Consider the following 12,580-nt stretch of genomic DNA (forward strand, 5'->3'; position numbering starts at 1 on the left):
GCTGTCTTTGCTTACAATTGGAGCTGCAAAATAGCTCTAAGGAACAACTCACCATTTTGGGGGTTAGTTGAAGGTCTAAGGCTTAGTATGTCTGCAAGCCAGGTTTCTCCCAGAGCTCCCAGGCCCTGTGTTTTTGTTTTTATGCAAATTTCCAGGCAGCTCATTAGCACACACTTCTCAGTAGCCTAGCCCTGAGATTAACAAAACAGCTGATATCTCCAAACATCTGTTTTCTGCACCCTCACTCTAATACTTGATCACACCTTGGCTTTAAGCGGATTTATCTTGTCCACACCTCAGAGACAGGGCAGTGCAGCTGGCCTCATTTGACAGGTAGAGAGCTGAGGAACAAGCAGCTGGGGCACTGCTCAAACCAAGTGCTTGGTCTGGGGCAGGGAGGGCTTTTGAACTTTAAGATCTCAGGTTTTAGGTTATTACTCTAACAGTCATTTATCCAGTGATAGCTGAACTGATCATAAGATCTTCTGAAAAACAAAGCTAACTCGTTTTGTGAGCAGTAGCACAAGGCTTTACTCACTGATCGCATGGATTAGTGGCTCCTGAGTGGGCTCCTGTTTGGATATTCTGATGTCTAACAGAGTTTGAACTTACGCTGAAGTTCATTTTTCCCTAGGGAATCAACAAAATCTCTATCTTTACCTAGAGTAGTTTATTTTACTTGAAACTTTTAGGAATTAAATTACTTGAGACTTCAGCCTTTCTGTCAAATTTAGTTGAAACTAACCACCACATTCAGAATTTTGAGGGAGATGCCCCGGAGAGAGGGAAAATAGAAAAAATGCATATACATAGATGCGATCACGTAAGTCTGCCTTCCTTCATATATCAAAGGCTCTTCATCATCTTACAGCAGATTCCCACAGATGTTACCTGCCTCTCTGAACTTCCCAGCTCTACCACAGTTGCTCTGCAAATGGCACAGACAAGACAACGTAGGTTACATGGTGAGAAGTAATTTAATCATGTTCGATGTCAGAGATGGCTGAAAACATGCAGTCAGATTCAATAGTTATTTCAAATTAGCACATGGTATGTTTATCTGGTTTTCCTGCCATTAGTTCAGACATATTAGGCAACATATGATGGACAAAAATGTTTAGATTTTACACATCTGCAATTCTGGAAGAAATACTAAAATGGAGTATCTTAGTCTGTAATTACATCAAAATTTTGTTTATATCAGTGCAAACATGTCATGAATTCTCCTATGCTTTTAAGTAATGGAGCATAACAGAGATATAACAAATAAAAAGAGCTCAATCAGAGGGTAATAAGAGAAAATACATTTTAATATTTGTGAAGAAGTAAACACAAACCTATACCCTTAAGCTTCAGAATATCTCTAATCTCATCCAACATGTATTTTGCATTATCAATTATCTGGCAAGCACTTAACAAGTGACAAAGCCAGAATAAAGGTCAGAACAGTTTCAAACTAAAATATAGAAAATGCTCAAATAAATGTGGCTATCATCTAAGACCAAAAAAAAAAAAAAAAAAAAAAAAAACCACACCCTCTGTATTTTCCCTTCCCAAATCTGCAAACACTAGTAGTTCAAATTATTTACAAACTGTTTTAAGAGTCTTCAAAAGACCAAATCACCAAATCACCAGCCTGTATTTAGCCTAAATAACACATTTTGGCCACAGATGCTGAGTCAGAGACTGAGAGACTCAAAGCTTTTGAAAAGAGCACACAGAAGTTAAAGAGTATTCTTTTTCTGTGTAAAGCTCCGGGAGAATTAATAAGAATTTTGCTCTCCGAAAGGAGCCTGCAGAGCAATGTTTGATGGAAAAGAACATTGCACAGACGTGTTATCAGAAAGACCAGGCACAGTAAAATCGTTGTCACTTTGCAATCTTTGGAAGAACTTTTTAGCAGTTTAGAGCCAGCATACGTATATATTAAATATATTTGAACAGTGAACACAGCCACCGAGGGCACACAAAGGCTGACAAGCTACTAAACCCACCAACAGGCACAGATGAAATCTGACTGAAAGATGCTCATTGAGACCATTTTCCCTCAGGAAACAACATACTGTTAAAGCCTATAGTCTAAACCATGTCAATGACCAAAAATATTGTTGCCGCTTGTTCTTTCTTAGAAAGGAGAGAAGGGGTAGAAACTGTTCCTTTTCCATTCGGTGAATGCCCTGTTTGAAAAGGATATTTATTTGGAAATTTGTTTTGTTCTGTACAAAAAAAGAGAAAAAAAGGAGCTGAAATTGAAATGAAATGCTTCAAACTTTTCTAGAAAGAACAATTCTGATCAACGTACAACAAAATATTTTTTAAAATATTAAAAAATCACATTTAAAAAATCCCATTTTCTCTTAAACTGATCTTTCCTTTTTTTAAAAAGATCCTGAAATATTTAACATAATGTGTTTTTTTTTCTTTTTTTGACTAGAGACCTAATAATCCTTTGGTATCTGCCCTCCTGCAAACAAGTACACACGTTCAGAACTTGATTATTCCAGGAAAGGTAATAAACAGCTTTTGTGTGATTCTGTGAGAAATCACCTTGCAATGGTGGGTTCTAGGATACTGACAATGCGACTTACTCAACAGCTGAATCACTGGGCAAGGTGGGCTTACTTTCGTCTGCTCATCAACGTCAATGTGACATCCATAAGACGTAAACTACTCTCAATAACGATGAGGTATCTAAAAGCTAAAGACAGTAAAGTCTTATTTAAGCTGATTTTCTAGTGACCCTGCAGTGAGGAGAGCCCTAGGGATGTTTAGAATGGGATATACGATTGTCTGAAAGTACCTGCCCATTTTCTTTGATTATAGTAGAATTTTTGGTAGACAATAATAGCAGTGGATATCCTAGATTAGATATCCAGTTTTTAAGTGACCAGGCCTAAGTGCCTTTGCTGACGCCATTCACATATACCTCTCAGTTCCAACAGGTACAGAGAAGTACAGAGGCTCACTCATTAGGAAGGCGATATTTACTGTTTTAATCACAGCTAGCATAATACAGTATGGAATAACCATACCACAGAGTTCAACATGTTTTAGAGTTTGAAGGAATTCATATCTATCTCCCAAATCCTCTCTTCTAAGCAATTTCCACGTGGGGGGAAAAAAAAGGAGGGGGGGTTTCTGAGAAAAATTCTATTTTCTTTGCAGGAACATGAGCACAAGGTAGCCTGGAGTGAACTATTCACCACTTGCCCAGAGAAACAAAGGGGGCTTTATTGAGTTGGGTTCTTTGTCCATAGGGATTGCAATGGTAGCAACACTTAGGCTTCATGGTTGGCAGTGGTTTTCTCCTTAATGGGCCCCACAGATTTTGATTAAATAGCCATGTTTCTATTACTTTGTAAAAGAAACCCTGGAAGTAGCATTCTGCTTCTCATCTACTTCTTGTCCCTGTGACTAATTCAAAGACAGCCTACGGACCACTCATCCAGAAGATCTTAAGGTAGGTAACCCTTGGGCAACTGCTGATCCTGTGTGCTCCACAAGGGTGGTTTATAGGGTAGCTACTTGATCCTTGGGGAGGCCTCAAATGTCACCATAGGAGAAGCGGGGAAGTGTTTATTTTACCGATTGGGAAGCGAAAATAAAGATTCAGCTATTTATTACAAGCTATGGAGTGAGAGGCAGGAGGACATATAAAAGACCAGACTCTAACAGGGTTGTGATGCAAATATTGTTTCATATTCTTTTCCTCTCTTCCTACTCTTCTGTCTCCTTTCTCCACTTCCCATTAATGTAGCTTTGGTTCTGCATCCCAGCTAGCTCTCTTCAAGCTGACTCTACAGTAAATCTTCTTAGGCTGCTGACTCAGCAAACCCAAGGAAGAAGAGGCCAGACGCACACTAGCTATAGGCTTGAATAATATCCCTCCAGGTGCTGGATATTAATAGCTGAGTAACATGAAAAATCACTGATTCAGAATTTATTTAAGGCTCATTTTATAAGAGATCTTTTTATTTCCTAATTTGTTATTTGACTGCTCATCCAACGCTCCTCCAAGCTCATGAATACAAAACCATCAGGGAAAAGAATCATATTAATGTCCCTAAATCAGTGTTGTCATGATATTATTTGCCTGACATAGAAATTATTACTACTACCAGAGGGTAAAAAAGTGAAAGCATTAATGTAGGGCAACCATTTCCTGCTTTGTAACCTGCTACCATGCATTTCTAAGACCCAGATACTGTGCCAGTCTAAATAAGGAAAGCTACATGTAGATATCTGTGTGTGCATAGTGTTGTGAACCAGGTATTAGTAGAGCATATTTATTTTTAGTTTCGCTTTTGGCTGCAATTGATGTAAAAGTATTAAGAAACAAGCTTAATAACATTTTAACAGTGTGTGCGTCTTTCTATAGCTTCCACTATAATCATAACTGACACCTGAAGTCCCCAGGCTGAGATTACACACGCCAGTTTAATATAAACTAGATAGAGCACCAAAACACCACCAAGCTCTCCCACCAGCTTCAAGCATCTTAGAAGTGTTAACATACTAGGCCTTCTCTGAGAAACATGGAGACTTGCAGAGATCTCAGGTGGATTCAGTCACCATCTGGAAGTGCCCTTCTCACCTTGCTGAGAGTCTAAGTACCATCTGGGAACAGGGATCCTAATTTTTGTACCTCAGAGGCACTTGAGGTCAGGCAGTATCAAGAGGCACTAGAAATATTTCGCAACACAGATTGCCTGTGGTAGGCCTTACCAGAAATTCTTAACCTTCTCTTTGAAACTACCTAATATTATACATCCATATATATATATATAAACAAAGTATAGGCTTTTAAGTCAACTTTATGTTCTGCTGGTTTTTTCCAGCACCATATCCTTATGTTAAAAAAGAAAAACTGTAGCAACATCAATACATTGGCTTGCTGAAGTTTTTCTCTTCTGGAGGAGGTCCCTACTCATATTTGTACAGGAACTTCTGAGGTGTTGAGTAACAGGCAAGCACTACATAAGTGTGTATTGTGTTAGAGACTGTTGTAATTCTAAGGAGAACTTGACTTTTCTAGTCAAATTATGAGATTTTATGAACCATAAGGCAGATAAACTTATTAAAAATTGGTTCATGATGTCCTAGAGGGGGAAAAAAAGTTATTTAAAAAGGAGGGAATAACTAAACCATTTATGTTTGTGGCTGAGGAACATCGCATTTGGGCTGTAACAGAAAATGGATATCCTCATAAATATAGCAGGGAAGAAGCAAAACTAGTGGAGCAGTGCACCTGAAAATACTGTTTCTCATCTTTAAAAACTGACAGAGATTGAAACATAGACGATCCTATTTGAATGTACCCTGGTAGTGTAAATGACAGTAACACATGAATAATGGAGGATACCAATAGCTCTCTGCTCAGCAGAGATATACCCTTAACAGACTGGGAAATAGTTTCCCATTCAGCAAACAGGATCTGAGCAAACGCACCTAGTTTATCTCCTCATCTCTTAATGAACAGAGACATGAACACAGTCAGGTAAAGATCTGGTTCTCTGATCTGTGAGACACTGCTGGCATATCATAATTTGTATTTAATTGCTTGACCTTCATCCAGTAATCACACCTAGATGTCAGTTTTATCCTTCATCTCTCTTTTTTTTTTAAGGATGTTGATGAACGTAAGTTACTTGGTTAATGAAACACTACAATGTATATCACCATCTGAAACATTTAAGCTTAGTAATATTAAATATGCATCCACAAGACATTCCAAGTATTAGTTCAAGAAATACATCTGATGATTGAATTATTACAGACAGTTAGAACACCTGCATTGCAGTTACATTTAAATTCAGTTCATATTCTAAGCCAACTTTGTGAGTCATGAATTTCATTGTTTTTCAAGTACATTTGGAACCAGACAAAGGAACCATGTTTCAGGATCCTATCTGTTCAATAATTTTATGATGGCTTCTGTTAATATTTCCAACAAAAAACCCAAGTCTGCTGCTGTCACGGATGGATGGAATCAGAAATCAAGCAAATGGCAGTGAAAGTGAACCCAGAAGGAAAAAGTAGGTAGGATGAAGAGTACTGACGTGCAAATGAAAACAGGGGATGTTCAAGCAAGACAAATATGAGAGAGATTGAAAATAAGTGATTTAGATAACAACAAATAGATTAAACAACATCTAAAATAGCAAGACAGACACTCAGGTTTGAGGCTACCTAGAATTTTCCATGAACGCGCACATGTGAGTGCCTTGAGATTGGTTCAGCATGTTCCATACAGGTGTCAAAATTCAGCTGAGAACTCCAACCCCTAGAAGATATGTTTCAAACTAATGCCACTTCCAGTCATGATGGAGCTTCTACAACAAACTGATGGCACCACAGAATTTACTCAGAGCCTTTGGTCTCTCCTTGTCTTTGCCATCTTGCAGAAGGTGAACTCATTCATGTCCCCTGTGAGGAACCTCTCCACAGAACACTACTGCTGGCAGCACAACCCTTCACACCAAGTGTCTCGGAATAGCTAGGTCCCACCTCTGCACACAGAGCTACACGAATCTCTCCGCTCACCAAAAATGACACATCTGGGCTTCTTCATCTATTTTGTTCCCTGTTTTACCGCCTCTCAAACCCAGAGAGATTTAGCGATGGCACAAAGACAACATTTACTGATGGGGACTCAAGGTTTGGAAACACAAGACTACTAGAGAAAATAACATACAGGTGGCTAATACTTAATAACATTCCTTCTCTGTGCTGTGGTAACTCAAGAAGATTTCAGTTCTTGTGAAAGTTAATCACTCTGCAGGCTAACAGTTCTCATGTTCTTCCCTTACAACTTAGATAGTCTTTGATTCTATACAAACAAAATATCAGTTTATCCGGGGAGTTTCCACCTTTTGTATTCAATATATTTTACAAGTTTTACTGTCCTCCTATTGCATTTTTTTTTCCTTAAATTTAGGAAATTTAATGCCAGCTATCTTCTCTAAGATGGAATAATACAAGGTTTTTCCATCAACCACTTATTATAAAAATCATTAACTAATACAGTGTGTTAAACCCATGCTCTCGGGGACTTTATCAGCTTATTATAAGGCATATTTTGAAGGATGACAGTTGCAAAAACTTGGTGGTTTATCCTATTGTTTTTGAGAACACAAGTGTTCTAAGTTCCAACAAGAGTTGATTTAGCATATGGGAGCCATACAGGGCCAACAGCAATAGGATCCTGATGGTACAAGCAGAGAAGGTGTAGAAAAGCACTTCTATGTTCTTTTGCTTGTTGAAAATATATCATATTGCAAGCCAGATTTAAAATGATCATAACCCAACTGGTTAGGAAATTGAATTGTTTGCCCTCTTTTTGCCTTTTTTAAACCATTGAGGATCTGGACCTTAGTCTGGACAGTTTGGTGTCCTGTGTGTAAAATGGGACTATTAGCACCTTCCTCTCATATTCAGTATCTAGATAACTTCCATCATTGCTGCACAGGAGAAGAGCTTAGCATCAGGAGCCAACCCTGAGGCATCCACACAATTGGAAGAGGAAGGATTGGCACTTTATTACAGGGGATCGTTAAGCCAAAAAAGTGTGCATCCAAGCAGGCGTACAGATTCCAGAGCTAATACTTCCACAGTGACTGTGAAGGATGGAGAAGTGCTCCATGAAATGGGCTTACAGTTTTCACAGCTGAAAACGGTGGCTCTCCTTGAAAGCAAAGGGAAAATTCTTGAACAGTACCAGCTGTGTTTAGAGAGAAACAATGTAGAAGAATTTTTCAGGGATCTTTCAGAGACTAGGAAAACAGATAAATTTATTCTAAGTATTTTGAAGTGTCACATCCACTCCCTTAGAAGAAAATTTGAAAGTCTACATAACAGGAAAGTATCAATCTGAGAACATCAACACAGCATGTAAGAGGTGGTTTGAAGAGCAAGTCTGTCCCAGCAGGGAGAGAATCTGTTACAGGAAACATTACAAAAGAGTCCCAGCAAGGGGAGGATTGTAAATAGCATACTATTCCTTGAGCTCTAGTCCATGAAAAGAAACTTTAGGGAAGAAAAAAAGAATGAATAATTTAGTATATACAATTTACAGTACAATCTCTGCCATGGGCCTAAGTCTCTTCACTGACCAAAGAGAAAATATATATTTTTGTGCATACACAAAAGTTCAGGTGTGTAAAATAGCTAATTTTATTGCCTGTATTCCTGCAGGAAACTATAATAAAACCTTGCACTCATAAATAAGCTCATAGCCATTGCAAAAACAACTCAAATAAAAGCATATTTGTTCTTATTAACTTTGGTTTGCTTCACAGTATTTCATTAGAGAGCTGTTCTTTCCAAAAGCTAGAGCTGATCACTAATTATCCAGCTCAGTGATCACAGCTATGTCCTGAAATGTTACGACTTGGAAACTGTGATTTGCTGTCCTTTTATGTTTGCAGGAAGGTCATCTGAAAGCTCAAGAGATGTTAAGTTACATTTATTTTCCTTAATTAAAGGCAATTCACCTCTAAAAAAAAGACACCTTTTAATGTCTTCTTTGATGTCCGAAGTTCTTTGGTGACAGTTCTTTGGTCACTTAAAAATATCTTTTGCTCTTCCCTTCATATGATCATATAATTATTTTTTCCAGTATGAAAAATATGCTTTCATACCCAGGAATCCAGTTGTTCTACCAATACGCTTTCCAGTTTCACCTGGTGCACAATGAGTCTCACAGGTACCACCCACATGGAAGACAGGCAACCAGTAGCAGTGTCAATGAGACTGATGGTAATTCCTAAGAGCGCTGTTGTCATGTCTGGGTGTCAAACCAGAAATGACAAGGTGGGGTTATGTAATCAAATTTACGTATAAAAACAAATGTGAGCTAACCTCCTTTTATTGCTAATGTAGAGAAATATGCATCTCCAGCAAACAAAACATCTCATATTAACATAAGCATCTAAAATATGTTCACTGATGGGTCATTCCCTAATACCAGCCTTTAACTTAGAGAAAGTCTAGTGTGACTAGCTCTGATACACAATACAAAAGTTAAGCATATCCACTTTATTTATAAATACTATTTTCTACCTGACCAGAAAAGCAAGGTAATAGTTATAAGCATCATGAACTAGAAATGAATCCAAAGACCAGATATTTGTATGTCTGGTAAGAGATAGACTGTATTTGGATTAATAGAAATATATTACTAGTTCCATTCCCATTCTACAGAATTTAGCTGACTAATGCTACATTTTTGACATATTATTAGTTAAAGTGTAAATTAAGATCTTATTTAGATCTCTAAATAAGAGCTAAGAGGAAAGAATGAGTATTTATATGAGTCAAAATAAAAAAAGAACAGTATATGCTGACTGCTATGCATTGTGAAAGACCTGTTTCGCCATCAGTATGCATCAGCAAGGAACTCTAAAAGATTCTAAAAAAATATGCTGGACAAGTCATATTATGTTAAATTGTTTTAATTTAAAAATAAAAATAAAATATATTTCAAGAATCCTATAAAATGTCTGGCTTTTAAAGTGTAAAATCACACAAATATCTGTATATTAAACAATTGTAAAGCATTTTTTATTAAACTTGTAGAAAGCTATTAATAACATGACAGACGCTTTTAGAGTGCTATTTCTCATAATATTCCTCAGTAAAATGCTTATTCAGAAGTAGTGAAAAGCAGTTAGAGCAATGAGTTAGCAAGAACTGAATTGAAATGCAAAACTATTTAATTACAGGGGTTGTATACTATTCCCTATGGTTACAGTTGGAAAATGCATTCTTTTTTCAGTGGTCTTATGGCTTTTGTGGCCAGCCACATATGGCAGCCACAATGGAAATGAGGACAATGGGCAAGAATGAAGCTACATGACCCATCCCCATCCCACAAAGAAAGTTGGAAAAGACCTAATGAGAACTATGGAGCCATGCAGGAAAAAAGCCAGAATCAGTGTCAACAACAGATCGTTCACCCTAAGCAAATGCTGGCCTTGAGATCATACATTTAAATGACCATAACATAAATAAAGACATCTTTCCTCACCAGTGGAAGCAACATGAGACTGAAGAAGCAGGTCTTCCAATTGATAGCCATGTCTCTTGATTTTGATCTTAAGTCAAATTCCGCTTATTTAACACTATTATTAGGGCCGAAGCACACACACTCTGCTGGTGCTATTGCCAGTGTCTTCACGTCAAGGCTCAGATATCTGCAGTGAAATAAGATCATGATTATAAATATAGAAAATATGAAGAAAATGAGAAAGAAGTGGACATAAAACAGAGAATATAGCACTTCAGCTGTGAGCTGTATATATGAGACATCAACCATAGCTATCTGTTTTGCAGCTATTATAGCTGGTCTTGGATACTTAATTTAAAGCCCAAGGACATGCCTATGTGATCAATAACTTAGATCATAGAAACTACTGAAACAGATTTTCTTATAGCAAAGATCTAAATTGTATCCAAAGCAAAGGTAGAATAAAGCATTTTTAACTGGAAAGAGGACCTGAATGTCTGTTTCCCTTCTGAAGTCATAATATGACCTTCATGATTTTCAGTAGAAGCTCAAAATTGTGACTATCTGAAGGCTTTTTAAGAGATTGTATGATCTAATGACTTACTCTCTGAGATCACTTGTCCTGATACCAAAATCTATGTTCAGAGCTGTTAATCTAATAGACACTTGACAACAGAGACACAAAGGAATGAAACGTGCCCTCAGAAAGCCTTAGGATTCATCTGCGACATAAGTTAGGATCGACTTGGTGACAATGTCATGCATATATACAACTTTTACTGCTTGGTTTCAGACAAGGGGCTAAGCAGGTGACCAGGACATCGACAGAAGTACACCCTTGACTTCAGTTCTGCCAGAACACCTCCTTCCATGACCTAGTATTTCAAAATTCTCACCCTGAGTCATGACGATCCCAAAGATAGTTATACAATATTCAAGAGAGTCTCTCTATCTCAGTTTCCAACTAGACGCAAACCACATTACTCAGTGTCACCTTTTTAAATATTATCTTGCCTAAGATACTCATACCTTGGTGACACAGAGGTCTCACTTGACCTGCTACTTAAGGCAGGCTATTATCCCTGAGGTATACTTTGAGACTGATTTGTCTTCTTTCCCTAATCACCTCTCACCTGAGATGGCTCCACTTCATCTTGTCTCTCTCTACTAGACCTCATTCCTCCAAAATGAGGTCAGCCAAAGGTTATATGTATAGCAGTGAAGATGTGACCTCTCTGCCTGGCGGATTTTATCCTCATGGACATATACTCTGCCACACTAGTTTGTCTCAGAGCCAGAGAACTGTCCTTCATCCATTTTATATATTTAATATTATTTATTTATTTATTAGAAACCTCTTGTCAGATGCAGAATTTCTGCATTCCACTACCTGTCACCTCTGTGGGCATAAATATGACTGACGTATATCTTCACAACTAGAGAAATGTTTAAGCAGGTAAATATATGAGATGAATAAAAGAGATCACACAGAAGAGGAATAAAGCATACAGAAACAATGAAGAAAATTAAGAAAATTAAGAAACAAATAAAATAGTGGAAACATGTATATTGGGAAAGTACAAAAATAAAATAAAAATAAAAATCAGAGAAAATGTGAGGAAATATAACAAAGGAGGAAGAACTAAAAAGAAAACAGACTAAAGACAGAAGATAAATAAAGAAATGACAAAGGGAAATACAAAAGAATATTATGATCAGAGGACACTCAATTCTTATGCTGACTGCCAGGTACTACCAATACATCAGCATTTGGAAAGGAGAGAGTCTTTCAATTAAAAAGTAAAAAGGGAAAATTAAGCCATCTCTAGATTCCTCTCTATCCAGACCCTGACTAAATGAAGGACAGTGATTCATAAAATTCCCTCTGAACTGGTCTGCCTTCTTCCATCCTCACCCGATCAGTCACTCCCACTCTGCTCTGGTACTGAATTTAATTACTTAACTGTATTTCTGATGGCTTATCAAATAATAAGGGACTGATAAGATCTCAGCTGAGGAGAAGAGAAAGCATCCATGGTGACATTCAGCAGCAGAGAGATGGAAAAGGAAAGCCTCTCCATTAGCAGAAGAAACAGAAAAGCAGACAGACGTATCAGTAGGCATTGGATTTAAAATTATTTCCTGATAATTGGCACTCTGGTGCACAGGCCTGGCCAGAAAGGCCAAGGAGTTTTGAGGAGACTGAATTCTGTCCTCAGCTTCTGCCACTATTAAGCATCAGAAATACAGTATAAATGCAATCGAAGGAAGGGAGATGACTGACTAAGCGAAAGGACAAATATTCTGGGCAAAAACAGTAACTTTCAGAATACACTCTTTTCAGTATTTGAAGACCCTGCTTTGGTTTAACCTGGCATCTACTAGGCTTGAAGAACAGAGAGTGGAAGTTTTTCCTTTTCACTTTGGTTTCAGAGGAACTTCTAAAGAGACGAGGAGAACATCTGCTAAAAATTTTGCTGCCTTTCTTTGACATTTTCCAGAGAAAGTAAAAGAATTCATTTTTGCCTTCAGAGTAGTCATGGAAACCTGAATCACAAACTGGACTGAGGCTTT

General features: G+C 37.6%; 1 protein-coding gene across 7 annotated transcripts in view; it reads right to left on the minus strand.

Moving 5' to 3' along the window:
• Nucleotides 1–12,580, minus strand: part of ADCYAP1R1 (ADCYAP receptor type I) — a 130,592-nt gene that overhangs the window by 89,424 nt on the left and 28,588 nt on the right. For all 7 annotated transcript variants that reach the window (XM_062568749.1, XM_062568748.1, XM_062568747.1 and 4 more), the window contains one exon: nt 10,028–10,193. In XM_062568749.1, the coding sequence (XP_062424733.1) occupies nt 10,028–10,078 (51 nt within the window). In that variant the 5' untranslated portion in view covers nt 10,079–10,193. The remainder of the gene's footprint in view (nt 1–10,027; nt 10,194–12,580) is intronic.

The sequence above is a fragment of the Rhea pennata genome, chromosome 2 (genome assembly GCF_028389875.1).
Source record: "Rhea pennata isolate bPtePen1 chromosome 2, bPtePen1.pri, whole genome shotgun sequence".
Classification (NCBI taxonomy): Eukaryota; Metazoa; Chordata; class Aves; order Rheiformes; family Rheidae; genus Rhea; species Rhea pennata.